At 39.6% G+C, this 27,208-nt stretch overlaps 1 protein-coding gene and 1 long non-coding RNA gene across 7 annotated transcripts in view; both read right to left on the bottom strand.

Moving 5' to 3' along the window:
- Positions 1–27,208, bottom strand: part of THSD4 (thrombospondin type 1 domain containing 4) — a 310,710-nt gene that overhangs the window by 169,703 nt on the left and 113,799 nt on the right. For all 6 annotated transcript variants that reach the window (XM_065076051.1, XM_065076050.1, XM_065076048.1 and 3 more), the window contains exon 6: positions 26,089–26,191. In XM_065076051.1, coding sequence (XP_064932123.1) covers positions 26,089–26,191 — 103 coding nt within the window. The remainder of the gene's footprint in view (positions 1–26,088; positions 26,192–27,208) is intronic.
- Positions 123–16,883, bottom strand: LOC135580501 (uncharacterized). The gene is made up of 2 exons (XR_010475261.1): positions 2,969–16,883; positions 123–2,674 (listed from the first exon to the last, which is right to left on the bottom strand). It is a non-coding gene; the product is annotated as an uncharacterized LOC135580501 (long non-coding RNA).

Consider the following 27,208-nt stretch of genomic DNA (forward strand, 5'->3'; position numbering starts at 1 on the left):
TTAAGTGACAGCATAGTGCTTCAGCTTGCTTTTTTTGCCTATTTCCATTTACTGAAGCTCACAGAGATCAAGTTGATTGACCAAGGTCACATGGGAAGCAAATGGCTCCACAAGGATTACAGCTCCAACTTCCCTCCCTCACGTTCCTGCCATTCCTTATGCTGAATCACATGGCAAAATTAAATCTTCCTCCCTGAAAGCTTGCTCAATCTCTCCCCCATTCTTCTGTTTTACATTGCTTCATTGCTTTTCTAGAGCTTGAAAACAATATGTGACTCAGTGACCTTTTTTTTTCTTCTATTGTATTTCTCAATAATAAGAATTACTGCATAATTAAACTACATCTTTGAGTATTTAGTTACTCTTCTTTAAGAGCTGCCCCTTTACAAGAGCCTTTGGAAGTCTGAGAATGAACTGCTTTTCTCTACTGGTCATTTCCTTTTGAAAAACATGGGTTTTTTTCCTCACAGTGAATTTAGTTGGTCTCTGTATTCGTGGACTAGTTTGACTTGGACTCAATGACCTTAAAAGTCTATTCCAACCTAAATGATTCCATGATTGTGGAAGGCTCAGCTGGGATTAGCAACCAGCATCTACACCAGAAAGAACAGGGGCTCTAACCTGTGCTTAAAAATTACCCTTATGGCCCTTAAAAGGATACCAATATTAAAAGATTTCATATGCACTTACTGACAAGATAGGCATTCCGCAAAATGGTTACTTCTTGCAGCTTACATTCTTAGGCTGTGAGCCCATCATTGCTTGTATGTAGGTCATTTGTCTGACATAAGTTTTTACTCCTTTATTTGAATTGTTTCCTTCAAAGAAAATACATGAATGCACATGGAAACATGCAGCACCACAACACTAAACTAAAGGTAGTGCAAACCTTGCAGACAGACACCTACGTAGCAGAAAAAATACTGCAGTCTTAGAATTAAATAAATCCCGATCTGGCCTTCAGAGCAGAAGTGTGCATGGGTAATCTAGCAATTCAGAAAGCATTTCCAGCCCACTGGAAACACTTCCAAATAGAGAACAAGTGAGGCAACTCTTGGAAGAAGCTGCAATGAGCGATTCACGTCTTTCTATGAGGTAAATTAGTCATTTCAACTTGTGATTTATTAGAAGTATTAAAGGCAAGCTATTCACTCTCTGAATCTAAAGCAAGATCATATTCAGTAGAGATTCCACTTGCTCAATAACTTAGATTTGTGTAACCATCTAGATAGCATCAGAATTCCTGATAATTGTAACCACACCAACATATTAATAAACTGAAGGGTTAAAAAGATACAACAGGACAACAGGACACATACAGCATTACTTTTTTCTTTTTGTTATTCACAGGAAGCAAAAAAATATCACTCCATCCTTCAAGATACTGACAGCCCACAATTCTCTTGCATTTAGAAGAAGAGACAAGACTTTCCCTGTCTTGATAACAAGAGACAAAGGAATTATTCATATGTATGTTGGAGATATCTAGTGGCCCTTCACAAAACTCCTTTCAGGAATCACAGGTGCATGGCTGACTATGCTATCGAGCTCCAGTTCCCAAGGCCACCTGAAGACAGAATGCATTGCCAAGGGATAAACCATCATGAAATACAGAGCTTGATGCAGCTCATACAACATCTACAGGAAGCCTTCTCCCACAAGGACTACATCAGGTCGCCAGTGGGACACAAACGGAGTGTTTCCTTCCCCTAACACCTCTCTGGCCTGCAGGGACAGGGCACGCAGCCATGCAGGTGTGTGGTGACGGACACGAGTGCCAAGGCTGGCTGGATGCAATCCAGGTGTCCACCTACACCGTACGGCACGGTAGCATGATGAGGTGAACTGATATGCATCCCTCTATTGCACAGACTAATGAAGTCAAGGCAACTGTTTAGCAAAACACAAATGTATGTATTTGATATACATAAGCTTTCTGCATATAAGGTGTCTTCGAAAAAAACTACCAGCTTTCTGTGGTCCCTCACCTGCTCCATGCTTGGCTCTTTAAGCATTTTTTTTTGGTTTTTCTTTGAGGCCTTACCAGAAACTGACCTACTAGCCTGAAACATCCAATTGCAAGGTCAAGGAACACATTTAATTCCCTTTTTTCATGAATTTCAGTGTAGGATATATGACAACAACGGACTATTCCATACAAATTTCATAGTTCTACAAGCCAGCACCTAATGGCAGTAGCATGTGTTGCCCATCTAAGAAAAAGGCAGAGGAATCACTTATCGATATATGACTGAGAGGGAACCAAATTATTCTTCCTACCTAAGGAGGAGTGAATCCACAGGGAGCCTCTTGATTCCTCTGGTAGGTCACAGAGCGAGTCTTAAGTCCAAGTAATAAATTAAGCTCTGCAGAAGAGGGGCTGATTCAGACTCTGGGCGTGGTGTCAACTCCTCCTGGGCTGGGGAGAAGGGCCAAGAGTCTCCACCAGCCGCAGAAACCAGAAGTGCTAGATACCTTGCTTAAAAAGCACTAATCATGAAACATGTAAACTTTTTGACACAAAACCTCCAGGTCTTGCTTGCTGATAAAACACAATTTGTTCCAAAATGCTTGAAACAGTTACCAGTGCTCTTTGCAAAAGAACTCATTTGAAAAAGAAAAAAGGAGTAAAAAATATCTGATTTGATCACTTCTAATGGTAAGTGGCCTAAACCTTCATTTGCAGACATATTTGCATATGTCTGCAACTTGGGCTTCACCTATGTTTGGATTTTTAACATATAGTGAGGTTGATTGCAATTCTGGATAGCGTAGAATCACATGCTCAGATTGTTTTGTACACATTGCTATTAAAATGTATACTTATAATTAAATATTTCCTTAAATAGTTCCCTGAATTGGGACAAGGGTTTGTTCAAAGGCATTTGTAATGACAAATTTCATTCTAGTCAAAGGCAAACGATGCTTTTTACAAGTATGTGAAACACTAATGGTAAGTGGCCTAAACCTTCATTTGTGCAGAAATACTTAAATTATGTGATACATCACTGCTGTCATTAAAAGCCTTCTAATTTTATTAAACAGCTGATATAAACCACATTGTAGATGCACAAGCTGAATAGCAGATTTCAGCCTTAATACTAACAGGAAATTATTAACTCCCCTCTATAAGCTGCTAGTAAAATAATCAACTCAACATGGAAAGTAATAAGCAACCCAGTGATGAGGCAGGAATTTTCTATAAAATGCCCTTTTCGCTTAAAAAGTTTCAATGCCCTAAAAATGAGGATGTTAAAAACAATCTCAGGAGTCTTCTCTTTTTCTGGAGCATGGTTTTCTTGCAAATGGCATCTATGGCACTTAGTGCAGCAGGGCTGGAAGAGTCAGAGAAAGCGAACGTACCTCAGCTGACACCACAGCAAGGACATCATCGTGCTCCACCCCTTCCCATCTACCCAGGAGTGCCTGGCACAACAAGCGTGCCAGGGAGCACCTACCAGAGCACTGGGCTTATTCAGGCAAAATAACCAAGATATCTGGTGTGAACAATGTGCCTCTCTCTGTAGGACTCTCAGAGCAAAGAATTTCTACTGCACAGTATGTGCAGATAGGCCTTCTAACTTCTAGTGAAGTAAAATGGATTCAAATTATTTGCATATGTCTGCAACTTGGGCTTCACCTATGTTTGGATTTTTAACATATAGTGAGGTTGATTGCAATTCTGGATAGCGTAGAATCACATGCTCAGATTGTTTTGTACACATTGCTATTAAAATGTATACTTATAATTAAATATTTCCTTAAATAGTTCCCTGAATTGGGACAAGGGTTTGTTCAAAGGCATTTGTAATGACAAATTTCATTCTAGTCAAAGGCAAACGATGCTTTTTACAAGTATGTGAAACACTCTTCCAAATATTATTGTGACAGATAAGCTAAGAAGTCTCTGGAGAAAGAATAATGAAAATTGTTATCTTGCTATTATCTATCATGTGAATTAAGCTTTGTCATCTTTGGTGCTTTGTCTTGATGGGTTTTAGTTCCAGCAGCATGATAACAGGCACAACTCCAGTCTGAATAGTAAAGGTTTTTCTTAGTATGCTTACATTTTTTAGGGGCCCTATTGTGATGCTATTGCATTCATTATGAGCTTTATAATCAACTAGGATGGAAGCAGTTGGATCCTAAGTGAGTTTATACATGAAACAGAAGATCCTTCTTTTATTACTGTAAAAAATAAGAAGTGTAACATTGGGCAAACACTATCTAGCTGCACAGGGCCTAAGAGAACATTACCTGTTCCAGCTGACTCAAAAAGTAACTAAATTTTGTGTCTTTGTTTTCTAGCAAATCATTCATAATTGTTTTCAAGTCTTTTGGGAGACATTCTCCTTTCAGAACTTTTCATACCTGTGTGATTTGTTTGGGATGGTCTTTCGCCAGCACAGCTTGTTTAGGTTTGGGCCAAGAGAAAGATGAGGAACTCTGTGCTCAACTCAGCAACCCTCCCTCAGCCCTCCCCTGCAGGTGGCAAGTAATTGAAACATCCCCTGGTTAAAGATTCACCACAGTTAGGTTAGATTCTAACCTAATTAGTCTGTTATTACTGAAAGACCCTACCTGATGTGTGTCTGAAAACTGACTGCTCCTGTAGCACCCTTTTTGATGTAAGAAAGCTTTAGGAATAGCTCTTTACAAGGATGAATGAAAGCTTTGCTACTGGATTCAAGGCTGCATGTGCAGTTTGGAACCCCACTGGACCTCTAAATGGCTGGGTAATGATTTTAAAATAATACGTATTTGCCAAAAGGAGTTATTAAGGTGTTTAGTAGTAATACATACTTGCTACTAAGGCATGGACCACTAACAAAGTTCCTTATGAAAATGTCTTTAACAAGTAATTGTTGTTAGAGTGCAAGAGCTACTTTACAAGCACTCTGCTTGAAGTACCACCCATAAAACATCACTCATTTCTCTTCTTTAAAAGAAGCTTTAAAAATTATTGTTATTCTGGGATATGCAAATGGGCCTGTTTTTTCTTGAATCTGTTATTTCAGAGCCTGACTGGACAAGGTGTGGGGCAGCCTGTTGCAGCTGATCCCACCAGACCATCTCCAGAGGTCCCTTATGACCTCAACTGTTCTGTGACTTACAACTGCAGGTAACAGCCTTTATTTCTATCCAAAGACCCCAGTTCCATTTAGCTTATGTTTTCTTTCAGATTTCCCCTTCTGTGTAGGGAAAGCGTACTCTGTGTTACTGGTAAAAACACCACCTTGTCTTGAGATCTTGCCAAACAACTTCATGTGTGCTGTACTTACAAAGACATACATACAACAGCATCTAAGTAATTAGTGATCGTTCCACGCAACGTACCACAGAATATGAAACAGTAATACAGACAGTCAAAACTCCCTTTTTTAGGTTAAGTGCCCAAAATTAGGCAATAAAACTCACTCTGAAGTTTCTTAAACCAGACATCAGATTGATGGACAGGACTACAGCCTCAGTTCATCCAGACAGTAAGTCAGAAACATCTCTGCTGGGTAACACATTTGTTCTAACTCCTACAGATTTTATTATCAGTATGACTTTCTGTACCAAGAGCAGCCAGCAGTGCTTTCCCAGCTCTTTGGGCCTTATCCTAAATGTCACAATATTTGGTACTTTTCTTGAAGCCACAGATAAATACAGGACAGTGCCTAGGTCCATTTCAAAAATGGATTTTTGATTTTCAAACGTGCAGAGACAATGTTTTTAAAAGTAACTCATTAAAATACCAAAAAATTAGTAGGTGAACAAAAATTCCTCCCCATAATGCGATCTTTGAGGCTTTGTAATTTCAGTGCAGTGGTCATGTTTTCAAGGGTTTAGTCTGACTATGAATATTGTAAAACAACTATCCACATGACAGAAGGTGCAGTAAAAGAGGCTTGAGGAAAAAAAATTGACCCTGAAAAAGGAAATAAACATATTTTTTGTTCTGAAAAGCAATTCTGTGCTTTTCCTTGCTGTAGTACACAGAGCACGATCTACAGGACATGCATTGACACATACCCTAAATACTTTGCATGCCTTCTCCACCCTTACACGAAGAACGGCAGCCCTCCAACTGGTGAGCTCATGTGAGCCAAACAGTTCCAAGGTTTGCAGTGCAGTGTGGCTGATGAGCAGAGCGCTCGGCAGCACGGGCTGTGTCTGCACAATCCCGCACACGGGCTCCCGCCCGGTCCTCCAACATTCTACCCAGTGTACTTCAGCTGCTCACCTCAGATTATTGACACAGATTCTAATTTTATTCAATTTACACATTCAGCTTGTCTTGTAACAGTGCTATCATGCGCGCTACTTTTTATATCGCTAAGTGTCGGTTTGTCTCTAGAACAATATGAGGACTTGTATGCATTAAGTCTGATTTCTCTATCCAGAACCAAAACTTATGGGCTGTCTTCAACATCATATTTTTCCAAATAATTACAGTTCTACAGGGAAAAAAAACTAAAGTGTATTTGTATCCTTGGGCCAAATTAAACAAATCATCGTCTCAGATCCTGTCTTATATCCTTTGACCTTTTGGACAAAGAAGTATGCAGTCATCTGACTGGGCTCCTCATTACACACTTAAGAGAGAACATCGTTCCTTTATGAAGACAGAAATACAACATCAGTGCATCTGTCAGTAACAAAAATGAGCATCTTCTCAGTTCTTGTGATTTTTCAGGAATAGCTTGTGATTTGGATCTGACAACTCTTTCTTTACAGTAGGTAAATCCATTGAATTTAGGAGTTGCAACTGACTTTCACCTGTAAAAACCAAATCAGATGCCAACCTACAATTCTATTAAGGAACTCATCTTCCATACATATATAATTCAGTCCTCCTTCCTTTCACACAAGCCGGGTATCCTTTTGGGCTTTCCTGGGGTATAGACCATAAGGAAGCATTACAAACACAAGGGGTCAAGCTTTCACATAACCCACAATTGTTCCCTACACATCGATTAAATCTATTTGAAAATATATTATTATAAAATTGAAGAATATGTCAAATTCAAATGCAGAGAAGTTACAGATTAAAACTTCTGATCACCTCAGCATAGCTCTGAGCTCCTCCAGCACCAGCTGCCGACAGACTCTGATTGCACTTACCTCTCTGTCCCTGTGGAGCAGACAGCACGAAACGGGAAGCTGTGCCCACGCACAAGTCTGCGTTTTAACACCGTTCCCTGCAAGCGGCTGTTGTTGCCTCCCCGTTCCCCGAGAGCAGCCGCCTGTCAGGGAGCCCTGGCCCTTCACCGCCGGCTATCAGCCACCAGAGCCACTCACCCTGGGGCTGGTCGCCTTCGGCCAGGGACCAAACGCAAAGGGCATCCTGGATGTGTTCCCAACAGCTTCTTCACGTTCCTTCCCATTCCCAGAGGGGAGCTGCTGTTTTCCACCAGGAAGAGCAGCCCGTTCTCGGGGCGCTGGTGAGAACACGAGACGAGACCCCGCGGCTCAGCAAAGGGAGCTGTGGCTCCTCCGGAAAACCCTTCTTGAGACTGACCTAATGAAACTGGGATTTCTCAATGACACCACATCCATTTTCAAATGCTAATAAAAACAATAGATGTATCTACATTATAATATTAGTTTGGATAAGGAATTCCCTTTTGATTCAAAACTCCCTCCAAAATCCGTACTAGCCATTGTTAGTTCATGTTGCCAAGCAATCTCTAAGCATGCAAACTGGATTCCTTTCAAATGAAATTAAGCTGGAAGACACTCTCCTTCTGATAAATTGCATTAAGTACGTGGGATCAGACCACAGCTAACCTAAAGAACAACTGCCAAATGGCATACACAGTAAATATTGCCTCCTTAACATTTTCTCTACAACCTTTCACACTCCCATTGCATGCAGACAAAGCCAATGTCATTATAGTATTGCTTTGTGCAGAAATTGAAGCATTCTGTGTTAAGATACGGAACACAGCTCTACATTAGATACATTAAATACATTTCTTGGACTTTTTAAAACAGATATAAGAACACAGGAAATTCCCATCACAGTTTGGATTAAAAATTTTAAAAATTAAGAATTAAGCCATCTCCAAACCATACTAAAATTTCAATAGAATTGGATTCTTTGTGCTATAGAGACTTTCAAATAGATTTAAATAACATTATTTTAAAATATATATATTTATATTTTACATATCAGATACAGTTTACAGATGTTCTTGTTAGATACGTATGCCTGATTTCTGTTCCTCATGAAATAGAAATTCAGGTGAACTCATAGTTTAAAAAGATTTTCTCAGATATTGTATGCAGATAATATACCTGGATAACGTTGAAGACCCCAAAGTTTTGCATCTTAAATGATAAAGATATTTTACTCTTAGAAATAATACTAACATTTCTATTATCTAACTACTTTTTATGTGCCCAAATATGTTGCTGACCTGGCCCTCCGGTGCCTGCCTGTTTGCACTGGCCCTGGAATGAGATGTCTAATATTTGAAAATTAATATTATGGCAGTACAGTTTTATATGTTACAAAATGATTAAACATGCAAGATGTGTTACATGAACTGGGGCTAAAGGCAAGTGAGGTACAGGAATACAATGCGTGCTTTTACTGAGGTCTCACGCTGTCAGACGTAAGTGCAGGGGCCTCTTGGGACACAGGCCTTCCAGGAAAAAGAAAAAAGATTACCATGAATAATCCTAGGAAAAAATGTCTTTTAGGTTACAGCGTGTAAATTATTTGTCCTTATCCAAACTTTATCTCAAAAAACTGACAAGAGGCAACGATCTCAGAAGCAATAAGCCTGGAGATTTTTTCCCAGAAGAAAGCTGGTAGCTTTTGTTGTTGGAATTTGTAGAAAAACACAAAAGAATAATCAGCAGAACAGGGACATCAATGAAGTGGCACTTCGCTAATGGCAGGACATGTCTATGAAACCTGTATTTTCACAACTACTTGAATCTTATCTTAAGAGATCCAGTACCCTGGCGCTGTAGAAAAATCCTTTTGAAACTCAGATTTGTTCTTAACAACACAGCCTTTTCTTCTTTGAAAACTCAACACCTGCTTTCAAATCTCTGTCTGTAATTCAGGCCCCTGCCCTGCATGGTCTGTGGAGGATGGCTGGAGCAGAAAGCAGAGGTAGAGCCTCTGGCATGTACTTGCAGATCAGTCTTGCTAATACGATTAGAAACAGCTGTGGAGACAAATGTATATAGATTTTAAGCTGTCCATGGTGTAGGTGCATATGCCAGTTGCCAATATAGGCAAATCCTCAGGTCATCATATTTTCATTGCAACTGATGCCCATGTTAACTGGATTAGAGTACTGCCAGTATGGAACATGTCCTGCCCTCACTGTGCCTTCCAGATTCAGCAGCCAGCAGCAACTGTGATCAACACCCAATGGAAACAGGTGCTTTGGTCAACGAAACATCAGCTAACGTGTGAATGACATAAATATTTCAGTAACCAATTATGCAATAAACACTTACTGAAATATTTAGTGAAGTTATTGCAACATTGCAATAATTTACTGAAATATTTCAATATTTTAAATGCTGCAATAAATATCAATACATATTGCAGCACAGTTTCATACATCGTAAACTGATTAACATTTAGGGTATACGATATGAGCTGTACATACATCCAGCACATCCTTCATATACTGACACCACACAAGCCTGCCCACACACAGTTCCTCAATTAAATTGTGGGGGTGGATTTACCAGTGTATAAATAAGATAAGACTAACTGTTATTAGGCCTGGCCACATAGTTTCAAAATTTGTTTGTGCACAGTTCAGTGAACTAAAAAACATATTTCAGTGCTGACTACTGGTAACTGTTTATTTTTGTCTCTTTGTAAACATTTATGCCATGAAAATTAAACTCATATAAACAGATAGAGGTACACTTCATGAGAATGAATATCAACATGTAAGAATAAAAGCAAAAGCTTATTTGTACAAAAAGTTTTGTCTGCAAGAGTCTGCATGCTTTGGGCAGTACTCATAGGGCTTGTAAAGTCAGACAGCTAGCCTGACTTTGAATTTGAAAATACTTCTAAAGTTTTCCACCATATTTTTGTTATGCTTTTGATTACTAAAAGCTGCTACAACTGAATTTTAGTTTATCAGCTTGGGATTTTAAACTTCCAGGCATGGTAAAGTTCCTGATTTTTCCACTCCATTTATGCTGAATTGTATTTTGCAGGTCTTCAACACTAACCCACCATTCCTATTATTTCATACGGAAACCTACAAACGTGTTGTCCTTGAGAACGTCAGTCATTGCTGTGACTGGGCTGGCACTGGTAAGGATACAGAATTCATGTTAGTACTGGATGAGCCAGAGCTGCCCTCACAGAACAGTGTGTATTAAAAAAGGGCCAAAAGCAATTTTTCTTCTTTATGCAATATTTTTAATCAATGCAGATTACCCAGACTGAATGATACATTACACTATTAACCATAACAGTAACATTATTAACCAAATCATAAAGAATAGAGCACCCGAGAATAAACAGTAACATGTTTACTCCAGTGAGAAGCCTAAACTTGAATTTCTGATGCAACTCAGTTCAAACACTTTTCTTGCTAAACCGGTGCAGAGCGCTGCATCAACCAAACAGCATCATTTCCTTCTGGGCACCTAACTAAGCAAAGCATGTGTTACAAATGCAGCATTTAGAGGAGGAAAATTTGGGGGAAAAAACCCCAGGAAATATTGCAAGGGAATTGGTGGAGCTGACCCTACAATGCCAGTGTAAATTGCTTTTGAGGAAAATAGAAACTATGCCACACGACACACCAAATTACTCTCCATATTATTGTACAAGTGCTTTGGAACATGATGGTAGTTAAAAAGTAACCTCAACCAAAATGCATCCAACAGGTGAAAAGAAACTAGTGGCTTGTTTTCTCTTTTTATGTTGCCAGTTTAACCACTTCAAAATCAGGCTGCTCTTTTTCTTAAATGACTGGCCATGTGCAGGAATCTCCTGGAAATGACTGAAGTTCAGGAATACAGTAAGTACTGTTACTCTGGTATTGAAATATCTTTTCATCTTTGTCTAAGCTGCTCCTGCCAAGAGGCAACCTGCACACAGAACCTCCTGAGAAAGATCCCTTCAAAACCCAGAAATCCTTCTACCCCCCCTATGCTAAGGGCATACGGTGGAAAAAAAAACCAAAAAACAAAAAACAAAAAACTTTTGTTTCTTACTGTTCTTTCCCTTCTCTTTCTGGGGCACCACAGAAGTTACAAATCACAATGAATTCAAAGGTAATGTTCCAAATGCCGATTTTTATTCTAGCATTTCTTCTTAACCTCAGATTCAAAGATTTATGGCTATCACATCCCTCACATGTCCAGCATCATCACTTAATCCTGCCATCTGTGTAGTGTGGTTGTACAGTTGAAACCCTTAGGATTTGCGTTTGTCTGTATGAACTATGGTGTGTCTTTCAGAATAAAAGTAATTTGACTCTTGACACCTTAATTAGTGCCAATAGTTAAATTCTCACAGTGGAAGAACAATGAAACAAAAAGCTTTTTGTCCATAATATACGCAGTCAGGAACTGCTACAGCCCTGATCTGGTTTTAACTAGACCAGACCAACAGGGTCAGCTCCAAGAGATCTGTACTGAACCGTACCCCTCTGGTGCTGACTGGTCACGCTGGTGTGGAGTTCCACCAAATACTCCTATGGCAGCCACAATGTTAACGCTGCAACAGCACACAGCGACTGTTTCCCTAAGACAAACAGAGCAAACACTGATATCATCACAAAGCAGAGAAATAATAAGCATCAGTACAACTCATGCCAAATTTTACGTAAACTTTGATCTGTTGTTTGTTTACAGATGCTTTTGCTCGTGTCAGTAATGTTAAAGTACCTCATATGCATTGCAGAAAGCCCAGGGGTATAAAAAGGGCATTTTAAACTGAAATTTAGAGTCTGGATCTGGACACAGAAAGATTATCTCACTTTCTCACTATTAGATAGGAAATCTATGCAAGCCAGATATCTGGTTCTCCATCCCACCCTCCTCAGAACACCAGGTCCAAGTGCCTGAAGCCACATCGCCATCAGCCCCAGCCATCCCAGCCCAGGGCCAGCACCCTGCGCTGCCTTTCACCAGATCTGCATTTGGTGCATTATTTATAATTTTATTACTTCAGTTGATCAAAGTAATGGACTAGATGTTGACTTTTTAGCTGTTTTGGCAGCATTGCTGGAGGAACTTGAAATTATTAAGCAGATGTTCTGCAACATAACTGGGGGCTTGTTTTGCTCTAATGAGATACAGTATTTGTTACAATGAAGGAAATTGCTTGTGGATTTGCTATAATGCATTTTACATACACTGGGATACATTTATATTGGAGTAATGAAAAAAAAATACAGTAAAAGTCTATATTACTTTTCAGATCTGATGATGTCACCAGACTTACATTATTATATTTGAAAAAAAAGAAAAAAAGATCAGGCTCAACTTTTTGAGGTCTGTTTCTGGTTTTATACTTGATATCCACCTCAGTGGTGTAATGGATCCAAACAGTTAGCTCTTTGTGATCTCTCTCCAGAGGGATCACTGCTCCGTTTCAGCAGAACCAACCATAGTGAGTTGCCCCTCTGTATTTTTAGGCCTCTGACGAAAATTATTCAGAAGCAGATCTCTTCTCTTTGCAGATATATGAGCTAATTTAATGCACAGTTTCTCTGGCTCTTTCAAACTTAATTTTAAATATGTGGGTTTGGATTTAAATTCAGAGTTATACAGTGCAATACAGAAAGCAAATTAACACATTCACAAGTTGACACTGTGGACAAATGCCAGAGATATGTATCTATCTGGGTATAAGATGGAGAACTGATCCAGTAAAATATTAGCAAGAATTGTCTCCTTTGTAAAAGACCTCAAACTGTGGCTTAGATATTTATTATGCGCCATGCTTATAAAACTTCCAAGATGTCTAATGGAAACAGAGCACAATAGAAGCCAGTTCTGCTTTTCATTTTATATACTACCACTGGGAATCTCTTTCTTCTGATGTTCATCCACATTATAAGCTTTTCTTTCACAGTGGGTAAGACTTTGCTTGCTTTGGAAATAGTAATTCATCATAACAAGAAGGAATATCAAGCATATATATAATAAAATAATAAATGCCAGTCCCAATTACTTATGCTGGCTGAACTGGCAAAATCTTTTTAATTCCCCTCATAACACTCAGCACTACCAAAAACATTAACAGAATACTCCAGAAACACAGGCATGCCTATATTTAAATAATTATGTGCAGCACAGGCACTCACAGTCATATTAATAAGTAACCTCATTTTTCTAGCAGTGAGATCAATGAGAGTTGTAAACTCTGTGCTCCTTTGAAATATTGGGAGATGAAGTTCGAAATGGTCAGTCGGAGGGCTCTTAAGGAATGCAATGTTAGAAAATGCGCTATAACACTTAATCCTTAGGAACCCTCTGTAGCAGTTTATCTTTACAACCTCCCATCCCTCCCCACTCTTAAAAGTTTTGCACAGTGACTCCAGACTAAGACTGAGCTTGGTGAGTCTCGGTAGTCAGCTTGAGCTCCAGGGACTAACCCTGCAGGCTTTCATCCTGTACTATAAAACAAAAGATAAAGTCATATCCCACAGAAAGAGGTTTTATCAGGATAAGAGAGGCTTCAGCAAATGACTTTTAATTTCTGTTTGCCACAGGCTACAAGTATGGATCTTACCAGTCAGCACGTTAAGCATTGTTAAGCAGCTGTAACGCACACGCGTGTCTTAAACTTCAGTGCTCCTGGGGCTGCAGCAGACAAAGGGACACCCCCAGCAGCGAGCCAGGTGTCCCCTAAACCGGTAACCTGCACTTAGGGCCTTAGCTGAGGGAGCCTGGATTTTCTAGTCTGGGAAAAAACACTCGTGCTTTAAGTGCCCTTGGCCATGCTTAAATGCCAACCACCACTAAGCCAAAAAGACTTGCCAGAGCTGAAACCATCTTCTGTAGTCGAGCAGGCTTCCTAAACTCTTCAGCCAGCCACAGCTTCTGGACAGGTGAACTCCCCCCACACTGCCATTGAGAACTGTGGGCACAGCTTCTGGCCCCACTTGTAGACCAGCCCAAACCTCACCTTGGGAACGAACTCATCAGATGAAGCTAAAACATTTATAAAGTTAATCAGGTAAAATCCACACATTTTACAGGAACTAGAACCTGTATATCTACCTTTTCAGTGTATGTAGGTTTTCATTTCTAAAATCCACACAATATCGTAGAAAGTACATTAAGAAAAGAGAACTTTGTGCTTACATATTCCAGAAAGCAAAAGTGCACGTTCTACTCCTGAGAGTATGCATACGCAATTTTTGAGTACACAGATGGAAACTACGAATATAAATGTTTAGATTCACATCTGACTCCCTCTGAAGTTAATGTTATCTTCCCTTTCGTATCAGTTGATACTGGAATTGGCTCAAAATGAACAAACCATAAATGAAAAGTATCTTAATACGTAACTCTTCCAACACAATGAAAAACACTCAGAAGAAATCAGTCTCCCAAAGTAGATGGGAAAGAGGCTGTGTTTACTAGAACTCTTTTATAGTTCATTTCTCCAAGAGTTAGATCAGTGTTTGGAGGGTTTTTGAACAAGGAATATATACAGTATTTTTATTTTTTAGAAGAACTGTTAATTCCTAGTAGAATAAAAGTTTCATTTAGTATTCACAATTTTAATTGCTCAGGAACACATACAGTAAAACAAAAGCCACATTTGAGGAAGGGCTGAAGAAGGAAGTAATTTGGTCTCTGAGATGGTTCTAAACCCCCTTCTTTGTGCACTTGTAATTGTCCATGGAAAGCAAGAACACTCTGAATCTCACAGTTACGTTGCTCCTTTCCAAGTCCCCACCTGTATGCTCACCCACAGAACAGGCACGGACTCAACAAACACTCCTTGAACCTTTGGACAGAGTAAGGACCACAGATGGATTCTCTGAACTGAGTCATCTTTTTTCAAAGAAACTGTGACAATTTCTAGTGAATTCCTGAGCCTTCACTGAATTAGGTACATACCAGTTCTCTGAATACAATGAAATCTGGATATTATCAACCCGCAACAAAGCTTTGCAAGGTCAGACCTCAGTTCTGTTCACGTTTTCAGTTACATGGTGAATTTTTTTCCAAATGACCTCATCCAAAAGCCACCAAAGTGAATGAGAAAAACTCCCACTAACCTAACTAACAACTCTTGGACAATCAGGACCTATAGAAAGTCATATTTCTATCGCCTCTCTTGAAGTTCAGCAGCGACCTGAGCGGGAGCTCTGAGCTGCTGCACACGCAGCGCCACGTCAGGACATCCCTGCTGACGGAGCAGATAAAGGGAAAGCTTGTCTGAAATCAAACACATGGAAAATATTAATAAAGTAGGGAACCTCTTTTCTATTTCACATTCCAAACTCGCTTTATGTATTTTCTCCTTATGTCTCAGTTGTCCATCTCTTTTTAAACATGAAAAGAATATTTACCAGTCATTTTTCAATTTTGCCTTCTAGCTTAACCATGCCCCACTGTATAGAAGAAAGTGTTTAAAATCAAGATTACATACTTGGCTTTACAAATTGAAAATTGTACAACAAATATGTTGAATAGTTATTTCATACATTTCACAACAAAGATGGAACACATGTTGATAATCCTTTGCTTAATTGTTGCCCTGTTTATTCAATATTCCCCAAAGTTAATGTATAACATATGCTCAAATGATTACACAGTCTTGACCTAGCAGCTCTATTTTATTCTCCAGACTATTTCATGGATCTGGAGACATGGTAGGATCGCTGGGGTTTGTGCAAGAAGTGCACACCTGCAAAACACTCTTAGCTCTGAGGTTTCTCCCATGCTAGTGTACTAGACTACAAGAAATGGTTGTGCAGATCTGCGTGACAAGGACTCCTAGGACTACAATCATAAAACTCATAAAAAATAGTTTCCTTGTGAAGCTGTAAAATACATCTGTTCAGAGCATCCAAGCCTGCTTGTCTCTATCTGCTACAAAAGGAACTACCATCAAAAAGAACTGATTTACGAGAATTCAGACTAAGATTCATTTTTCATATCCCAAAAGAGACGCAAGAATCAGGATAGGATGCCCTCTTTACATTGGCGTTTTGTTATGAAGAAGCCAAAGGAAGTTAAAGATTTTAATTCAACAGCAAAGGCAAATTTTTTGAGTGACATTTTTGGCTCTGAAGCTTAACAGATGAGTCATTCCATGGACAACAGAAGTTTATTCATTTTCAGAAGAACAAATAAAATTAGAGAATATTCTAGTGGAAAAACAAACGTGTTTGGGTTGCTTAGTGTTTTTTCCCATTCAAGTCCTAAGTATACGCATTTGCACAGCATTTCTCAGAGACACTTGCACAATATCAGGTAACGTGTTGATACCGCAGATACAAATACTGATCTGGATCCACGGAGGCCTTGCTGTTGGTAGCAAGTGGAGAGAGTTGAAAGAAATTTTATCCAAGTAAGTTTAAAAGTATCTACACCACTCACTTCCACGTGTGCTTTACAAAATTCAAATCTTCCTTCCACATTCTATTCTAGCCTAACAATCTTCATTACCACACAATCTGGATACAATTTTGTTTCTAAATCCGAGCCTGAAAGCCGCAACATCCGCCCTTAACTTTCTGCTCCCACCAAAGGAACTAAGCAGTGTGCTTTGAAATTAGGGCATCATTTTTCCTGAAATGTTTACCCAACTCACAATTAATGCAACCAGGCAGGTTAGATACTCTAAACAGGGGTCTCAAACTCATTTTCACCAGGGGCCAGATCAGCCTCGCAGTTGCCTTCAAAGGGCCAAATGTAATTTTAGTATTTAATAAATGTAGCTACTCCTACATTCATCCAGTCCTAAAATTACATTTGGCCCTTTGAAGGCAACTGCGAGGCTGATCTGGCCCCTGGTGAAAATGACTTTGACATCCTCGCCCTAAAATGCAATTGTAAATATTGGTCACCTGGATAGAGAAGACAACATCTCTTCTATACCAAAGCTAGGCTAAATTTATCTAAAGCCTGTAAGATTAGGACAGATAGGGCTTGTCAGCTCATCTCCTTTCTCTCACTTTCCTGTCATCTTAAAAATACGTTCTGTTTATGTGGTTTATGTTCAAGTCCACTTTGGAGAGTACTGAGTCTACCGGTGAATGATAACATTCAATGGATTACATCCTTTCCCATTTTCCTAAAGGCACTAACAACCTTTTTCTGATTCTTGAGGGTCATCCATGTGTCCATCCATAAGCATCCAAATTTTCTTGCTCTCATCCCCCTTAACTCATTTTCTCCTCCAAATACCAAGTAGAAAAGTGGAGAAATTGAGGTATGCATGATGAACTAGAAACACAAGAACATGCAGAGCATGTGAGCTATCCCAGGGAAATGGTTGACTCTGTATATTCAGAGTATGGTCCCTGCTTTAAACAGTACAGTTGAGAATACGTATGCAATATCATTTGATTTGTACCAAACCACAGAATCCCGGGTAAAAGCCAGGCTCTGATACTGCTAAGCTGCTTACAAATGCAAATCAAAACATGTGTATTAATAAAATTACATAGGGGGAGTAACTATAAAAGGTAAGTTGCCATGTGGAAGCATCAGGTTTCCATATATGTAAGTATCTAAGTATATTTTTTTATTAAAGCTTTCTATAGAAGTAGTTACATATTTCAGTAATACACAGGATATTTACAATTTCCAGGTCAAGCTCAACGCAACAGATGTTCAGGAAGCAGATTTATTGGTGAAGTCAAAGAAATGCCTCAGATACTTTAACACAACCATACTTTTAAAACTTTGCAAACTTCCATCTGCTTTCTCTTGTGATCCATTCACAAAACAAAGGGGAAAAAAGAGACATAGTATAAATGAACTTCTTGTTCCACTGCATTTGAATAGATTTCAGTTTCATAAGTGAGAAACATTTCAAAGAGACGTCAGTTAAAAATGAAATTTTCAGTAATGTGTGAAAAATGGATACTTCACTGCCTCGGATAGGATTTCCCATGACTCTAAAGGAAATCAGAGATCATATTCCATCAGAAGTCAAGAGAAACTGTACCCCTACAGTGCTTAAGCCCCTGACAGTAATTTCAGGTATATGCTTCAGGATGCCTTATCTTACATTAAGACGAACAGGAAGCCAGTAGCAGTTTAGTGTAACTCATTTGCTAAGTAACTGTTCCTGAAACAGGCAGACATCAAGACTGATCCAAGTTAAAAGCAGCCCAACAGATAACAGAAAAGGCCAAGCAAAGCAAGCTGCAGTGTGTTTCATGTGTCAACCCACACTGTACTTGAAGACCGTAAGTCATCAGTTCTCAGAAAATACAAAACAGGACAAAGTTTTCACTAAATTTTTCCAAATTAATTTCCTAAATATCAAATCACGCTAGATCATAACCCTGAAGAAAAGTGCATATGAAATGTACGTGTGAAAAGCATGTAGAAGGGAATTATATCAGCATAGTTGTTTAACACATATTTTAATTGATAGGCATAGAGTTAGAATACAGAGACCAACTCCTAGACGGTTTTATTTTCCTATACAAATACTACAAACAAGGAAAAAAACAGGTGGTAGTAATCCCTTCATTTTTTGTGATGATATGTAAGAATATCAATTCTGTTATTACCTATATTCTGTGGTTTCCTATCATTAGATAAGAGTGCACTATTTGAGTTGTAGCTAATCAACAAATACAAACAGCACCTACTCATTACATTTCAAATCTCCCAAAACTCTGTCGCCTCTTCAATGAATCAGTCTGGCTACAGCATTTCACATGAAACGGGAATAACCAAAAAAAAACCAAACAAAAAATTGTCCTGTAAAACAAAGTATGTGCAATTAAAATACAAGCTTCAAGCACAGCTAGCCACAGAATGGAACAGAAGCAATCGAGAAGATTTTTAACAGGTAGAGGCAGAAAAAAACAAAAGAGCAGAGAAGTATGGTCTATCGCAATGAGAAATTAAGACTTCAAGCAGCTGCCTCACTGAATATAATACCTTGCAGCTGGATGAACTGCAGCACAGCTGGATTATTTCTTGAGATACTGTGTATATACTCAAACATCTGTATGTCCACTAACTAGAAGCAACTCACTAGAGAAAGTATAAATAAAACAGTTAAGACTTCTCCTTGTCCTCTGGGTGAAAAAATATCAGGTTGTCAAAGTATCGCACAGCAAACCAGGAGAATACCAATTCAGCACAGCGTATCCTGAGCCACAAGGAGCTGGCAGCTACAAATGAGGAAGGGCCAAGAGTTCAGAAGCCAGGATTCAGTCACCTTTGCTTCTCAAGGCCTGTGCTCCTCTAGCCAAGAAACCACAGGCACCAGCGCCCACCTCGCTAATCCTACTCAAGGATGAATCCTCTCATTATGGTAAGCTGAAGCACCATTTCCAGTTAACCTATAAAGATTATGCGAATATTATGTTTCTCTGTATATATCAAACTTTATAATGCTTCTACAATGGTAAGATGTAATGAAATCCAACAATAGACACTGAATGAATGCTTGCACTAGTAATGTACATATAAACAATATGTATCTATAATAATTTGTTTATACACAACTCATAATCTAACAGAAGAAAAAAACTAAACAATTGAAAATAAGTATAATATATTCAGAGTTGGCCCAGAATATTCACTGATTTGCAACTTCACACAACATCCAATAGGCCACATTTATATCTGGCCCCAAAACTTGCTGCCAAATTATTTGCGCATATTTGGTATCTATATACAAATAGTCACATATAAGAAAAGAAAACTTAAAAGCGACTTCCAGAAATCTGACAAGAGAAGTGTTACTTGTCAGAACTTTGATATTAAGACTTACAAATACTCCCAGGGAGAGATGTCCTGAGGTTCACTAGTTCTGGTGGATGATTTCTGTGGACCAACGGTATGGAAAATGTTCTACAAAACATCTTATTGATGAGACTTTAGAACTGAATAAATGTTTTCCTCAAAGTCTATATACCCTTGTCTGCATAAAGCCCAAGCAAATGAACCAAAACCTCCCAAACCCTGAAACATTGGCAAAACTACTCTGTGCCCACAGCTGGTTGTTGAGGATCTGCAGGCAGTGTCTGCACTGACCTGATAACGTTATTGTCCCTCTCTGCCTGCTGGCTGCTCCATCCCAGAAGTGCTCAATGTTATTAACATTTTTAAAAGACCAAGATTTTTAAAAGATCAATTAGGTTTTTCTTCCATCTTCTATTTACTTAAATCATATTAATCAGAGTTCATTCAGTGACTTCAGTGCCATCAGTTAGAGAGGCCTGGAGAAGTTTCTTGGCAACTTAACATCTCTAGATGGGCCACTACATTTTGATATGTTATGAGAAGATATTTTGTCATTCAAAATGAGTGAAATCTGTTGTTCCAAACCCAGCAAGAAAAAACACGAATAAATAAATGATAAATGTAGTGGCCCTGCATTAGTCTTCAGTCTCCATCCTAATCCCTGGAGGTGTTTAAAAGACACATAGATGAGGAGCCTAGGGACATGGTTTAGAGGTAGATTTGACAGTGCTCAGTTAACAGTTGGACTTGATGATCTTAAAGGCCTTTTCCAACCAAAAGGATTCTGTGATTCTAACCGCAAAAACGAAATCAGTGTAAGTCATAAATGCCTCTTATCTGACACAATGTACTCAAGTTGCAGTAGACACCCATGGAAGTTACACCTTTCATTTTCTTCAGAGCTTGTATTTTTCACAGCTATAGCTGGGAGACATCAATAGCTAGAAGTCAGGTTACTAGAAGGTATTTTAAAACAAGAGTAAACTCAGAAAGGATTTTACAGCATGCACAGATCTACTTCTACGGTGATTTCTCCTTTGAACACAACACGGGCTTCAGGATGGAGAGCTGACGGGAAAGACGTTTTAAAGAAAGAGTATCATGAAGCCCAGCATAAAACCGATGCAGACCAAATCTCCTTCCATCAATTCAGAGTTTGGATTCTGATACATTTCAAGCAAAGAGAAGCCGGCTGAAATTGCCCAACCGCCCTGCCACAAGGCTGGCTGCTGACACCCTGTGCCTCTTTCACTCCGCTTGATTTTGAATCACACATCAGGGTGCCTATCAGTAGCCAGGTGTGGCAACAACAGGACTGGAGGAGACTGGGGACCCATTTTTCACACCACAGAAAATGCAGCAGTGACATTAGCACCACTTCATATACACTACTGCTGCTTCCAGCTGCAGCCATTGTTATCCCAGCTGAAGCTCAGCCTCGCTCCAGCCCTGCTCCAAAGGGCGATGTGCTGTACGGGCTCCACACAACTCTTGTGTCTCAGCAATCAAACAGAAAAATGAAGAGGAGTCCTAAGAGGAAGACAGACCTGGCAAGTGGAAGGAAACAAATGAACTCTGCCAGGTTTGGCGGAGATGCCTCTCGCTGCTGGAGCTGCCCCAGCGCAGGTGGAAGGTGCTGCCCTGAGCCCGGCCTGTGGGACCCTGCAGGGAGCAGAGGCCTCTGCCTGTGCTGTGCAGCTCCAGCCACTGCCTGCCAGCAACAAACCATCCAAACAGCTTTCAACATCTGAGCATGGCTCTGTTCCTAGAAACTCCTCTGGCTCGATACAGCGCTTTAAGCCAAAGACATCTTGACATTACCAAGTGGAACTAAATCATCTGTACAGCCACAACCATGACGATCCTTTAGCAACGTCCTCATTCCTATTGTTAGCTTTGTTAGATAGTGTCCAGCAAGCTCTAACACAAGTTACAGCTGCATATGGAAAATAACAAGCACATTTGAAACAGCAAGAATCCCTGCTGTCAGTGTGATGCAGGTAAATAAGCGCACTGCCCTGCAAACAAGCACGTTCACCTGAAAGGTCAGTATGAAAACAAAAGCTGGTTTTCAACAAAAAGCAAACAAAAATGTTGTTTGGAGGAAATGCTTAGTCAAGTCTGCATTTTAAAAAACTTCCCATTGAAATTTTGCTCTAAAATAACAAAATGAAAAAATTTTCAAAAAATAAACCAGAATTATTTCCATGAAAATTGTGCATTTCTTTTACTATGAGGGAAGAGACCAAAGCCTCAGTATCTTTTAGAGGCAAAACATGTCTGACTTTCAGTGGACCAGGCTCTGATTTGCAAAATCCTCTTTTTTAAGAAAGTGAAATTGTCTCTCAGGAGAAACTGCTCAGACTTTGCAGTCTTTTTCTGCTCGTAAATTGCGATGTTTAAAAGGAAGAAAAAAGCCAAGTCCCCAGATAATACATTTTTAGTTATTTCAAGTTTGACACGGAGATGCAATCACAGCTCCTCCCAGACTCCAAAGGCCTCTTGCCCTTGCAGAGCCCGCAGAGGCGCTGCCGCGGCTGGCCTGGCCGGTCCCACGGCACAGAGCAGCGCAGGCGACAGCCGAGCACCCCTGCGGGACTGTGCGCCCGCGGAGCAGAGCGCCCTGCACGGCCACCGCTCGCCCTTTGCACAGGGGTGATCCCACTGCTGTGACAGCACCCCATGGCTGGGGCTGCAGGAGAAAAACCACTGTCTGGTACCAAAGCCTGGCTGTCGTTATCAAACAACTCAAAGCAAGACGGCCTGCAGTTGTTGATTTGAAAAGACTCTATTTGACAATGTATTTTGGATGCATAAGACTATCCAGATATCCTCCTGAAGATGAAGTTTCAGACAGATTTTTCCTGGAGAGGACTTTGTTTCTTCTTTAACCTTATACGGGATTTCTGACCAAAAAAATCCACAGTTGTCTCCCTCCTTTTTAAAATGCAGTTGTTCTTCACTAAGAGACACTCCTGTGGTCAGATTCCCACTGAGTTACCTTTTGCAATGAGCCAATATGTTTTCTCCTTTAAATATATTATTTTCATACAGCCATTAAAATATCAAACACTTGAGTTTAGGAGTTTTTCACCACAATTAAAAATAAAAGTGTTCTGAAATAATGAATTCAAATGTAAAGAGTTCAGTTACCAGAATGATTAAAACATTTACTGCTTCTGTAGATTTAAGCTTCCTTACAGGGTTTACGGTCATGTTACTGTGACGTTTTCTCTGTCACAACTGGATGCTTTCTCTCAAATCCTGCCCTTAAAGTAATTATGTGCTATTAGTTCTCCAACACAAGCTAGGGTTTTTTCATTAAATACTCTAAGTTTGTAGGCTTTATAGTCCCTTTAATATGGCTTTTTTAATAAAGACAAAAGTTTGTGTTGGACCAGTAGCAGATAAAACAGGGGTTAGAAATGCAGCTGCACCAATCTGAACAAGAGAGAAAAATACATGTATTTTTCAAAAATAATAATAACTACACTTAAGTCGCCATCAATACAAGGTTGCAAATTATGGTTTAGCTACCCTTATCGATCCAACGTAAACATTCGGAGCAAGCTGTGCTATGCAGGGGAGAGAAAAAGAAATTACTGTGGCATGGTTTAGATCCCCTGAGTCATCCTTCCTGGCAGAGGGCAGAGTGAGTCAAAGCTGCTGTGTTTGAAGCAAGGAGATGGAGGTGGAGGTGGGCTGAGCTGGCTCAGCATTGGCTGTGTCTTCTCAATAGCAGCTTGAAAAGGGATGTATCAAAGCTAATACATTGTAAGTCTTTGGGGCCACATTGTAGAAGTCATGCTGTCTGCAGAACATGCCTTCAGCCATAAGGTACCAAATTATTTTTTCTGCCTAAATGCATGGTGCAAAGTGCCAAACCTGTACAGCTCTGAAACTTCTTTTTGGGCAACTTTACAATGTCTAACATGACTTTAATTAAAGGCATGGTATATAACTCATAATTTAAAATAAAGAGGCATAGTTCTGCAAGTCTTCACTATACCCACAACAGACCAAACCAGGACTGAGGCATGACTACATTAGAAATAAACACTATTAGATCAGTTTGAAGTCAGATATGGGCCTACCTGAATCTGCACTGACTTGTGTTGAGCTGTAAGCAACAGGTAACAACTGTGGATCAAAGTTATTCAACTAAAGGACCTACATAGAGCATGCCAGCACACCAAGTACCCATGGAAATGTCCATTTCTGGGTACAGGAAAAAGGAACTTCACATGCTTACAGCACTCCTTCAGTTCCCTGAAAAATAAATAAACAATGACTTCTAATACTTCCTACAGCACATTTTTGGAAGGGTCTTCATTGTTACAAAACAGGCATTTTGCCTTTGTGCAATGAGGCAAGGCACAGAACCCTCAAAGCTGGCTCGGAGCGAGCTATTCACACAATGCAGTCCAGCAAGGGGCTCCCTGGGTCCCCAAGAGCAATGCAGTGACAGCAACACGCGCTGTGTTCCAGCTAGCAGGCCCAGCTGCAGCCCTACAGATGTGCTGGTCGCTGCTTTCACTTCTATACTTAATGTCAGGCTCTATACTACAGGATAGATATGACCTCAGTTTATTAACAGCAAAAAATCTCCAGTGGTTTTCACTCTTTTTTCCTTCTAAACCTATTAGGATGAAAGGACGGGGGAATAAAAACATGAGAAGCAGGAGGAATCCCTCCATCACGAAAGAAACCAGCCCATTCCTTTTCTAGTCCCTTATTTTGCTTCTCTTTTGGAGCTGGGAAAGCAACCTACCACGATGAGTTAAAGACTGTAGGAAACTAAAAGACATGCAGAGCACCAGCTGCCCCAGAGCAAATCACTGAGACTGAAGATGTGCGTAATCAGGTAAATCTTACCACTACATCGATTTTAGGACATACAGGGGCAGAGCATTGCCATAAAGACAAATCATAGCACACTGAAGTCTTTATTTCTGATGAAGTCCTCTGGCAAAGAGACATTCCTGCAAACACTGGCTGTAAGCCATGACATAATGTATTACTTCTATTTAATTGTGTGACTTTGTATTGTATGTAGCTACTTACACAGATGGCAATAAAAGCCATATTCAAGAGACGCTTTAAAAATATATTTAAATTATTTTCCTTCCACTTTGTTCTTCTCAAATCTAGAAAGGATAAGCAGATGCGCCCTTATCCTGCATTTTAAAATTCTAAGGTGAGACTGTGTCTCCATTTGGAGAGGAGATGGCGCAGAACAGGTGGCACAGAACGCAGGCAGCCTGGCGGTGAAGGAGTCTGTGCGTAAAAGAGTCATCACTGCACCCTCTGCTAGTGATTCACACCCAGTGCTAGAACGGCCTCAGAACAACAAAGATAGAGAAATAAGTCCACATACTGTGGACCAGCTATATGTAAATCCTCTTTGGTCTTTGAAGTTTTGTGGAAAACAACTTTTTAAAAAAGTTAATTTAAAAAATAAGACATGAACTAAATTCCTCTGAATCCAGAGGCATATTTGAAGAATTATTTACCTCATAAATCTCAACTGAGGTGCAACTCCGTTGCTTTTGTTTACAGAAAGACAAACAAAACAAATAATATATAACCCGCAACTGACTGAAATGTTATCCTGCACGGGTGAGGACTCCAGAGGGTTGTCAGACCACTACCAGAGCTGCTGCTGCTCTGGGTTCCAGACAATCGGTTCAACATGCAGCTGGGGAAGTTCACAGCATGGGTATCCCTCCCATGGTCCCCATCCAAACAGTCAAACATACCATCAGAAAACACAAATTAGACAGCTAGAGAGTCCTGAAACGAATGCATAAGGACCCTGAGTCACATGCTAAACTGGCACAAAAAAGAGAGAAATCATTTACTGAAATAGGGCCATATTGAGCCTTTGTCATCAAATGTAAATACATAAAAAAGAAGATAGTTAACAGTGTAGTAACTGAAATACTGTTGCAAAACTATACAGAGCCAACGATATATAACAGTCAAAGTAGGACTTACATGCTTTCATTCCTGTAAAATATAAGAAATATTGATGTGAGTTTATCTAATTGTCTGGCCACTAATAAATGCAGCAGACAGAGCAAAATGAGCAAGACTCAAACAGTCAAAGCCCAATGGCTTCCACTGAGTAAAAATCACATTTGCCTTTCCAAAACACAATGTGTATAACAATGTGAAACCAAGTTGTCTTACCTTCTGCAAAAGGTTCCCATTCATAAAATCGACCCATAAATGGCTTGTTATTGTACGATGCACACTGCACCTCTCTGATATTTCTGCTGCTTTCAGGACACATCTGTTTAAACAAAAAAACCCAGAGACTTTATAACCAACAGTAATGTTATTATTGCTTTCTTAATTCACTTTAGGAGGTTAATTCAGGCATTGCCAAACTCTAATCCACATGACTAACATTAACATAAGGAGACACCTTTTCGTTAAAACAGGTAACAGTGTGCTTTTAAGCAACAGTATCAAATGTGCCTGTAAAACAAAAAGAATTTGCAGATGTGATAGAGCAGCAGTTCTGCAAAAAAAGCAATGTTTTTATTGAGCTGTCATTTTCCTCAGCAAAAAGATGACACTTCAAGATAAATTCAATAAACTACATCTGAATCATTTCCTTTCCCCAATAGCTTCACATTTTTCATTATTAATTTTCTGGGCTCAGATTCAACACAGTTGAAACACTAAACATACATGCTTCCACAAGTTATTAAAAGCTGGCCACACCAGCTTCTAATTCTCATCCTGTGCTTCAATTACCACTTTTTTATTTCTACATGCTGCTGTTTCAGTCATTGCATTTCTTTGTATTTTAACTTGTGCCTTCAAATGCTAGCATCAGAGTTCTTGAAGCTAAATAGTGGGGAGAGCCTCTTCTATACAGGTACGTGCATATACACACACATATCGAGGCAGGGCAAGTTTTACAGACAGAAGTAACATCTTTTATTAGGTCACCTGCAGTGCAAGCCTTTGGCAGACAAGCCTTGTTTAGATGTGAAGCAGATTTCAAAAGTAAATACAAGTTAAATACTTAAAACACTTAATCGCTTTGCTCTGCCTGTATCCTCACACTACAGCAGCCATGGCAACAGACTCCTCCGTGTGTGGGCACACACAAAGGGGATAAAGATTTCTAGAAAACGTGTGGGGTTAATTCTATGCTTGAAGAAAACAGACAAGCTTTGGTCACAGATGCGTTTTTTTCAGGTAGCCTTTAGGTGACCAAAATGGCTGTAAAAAACATTACTCAAGAACAGTAGAAACCGCACACAGAACTAGACTGGACTTTTTTTCTGTAGGAGAC

Source organism: Columba livia, chromosome 11 (assembly GCF_036013475.1).
Source record: "Columba livia isolate bColLiv1 breed racing homer chromosome 11, bColLiv1.pat.W.v2, whole genome shotgun sequence".
Taxonomy (NCBI): Eukaryota; Metazoa; Chordata; class Aves; order Columbiformes; family Columbidae; genus Columba; species Columba livia.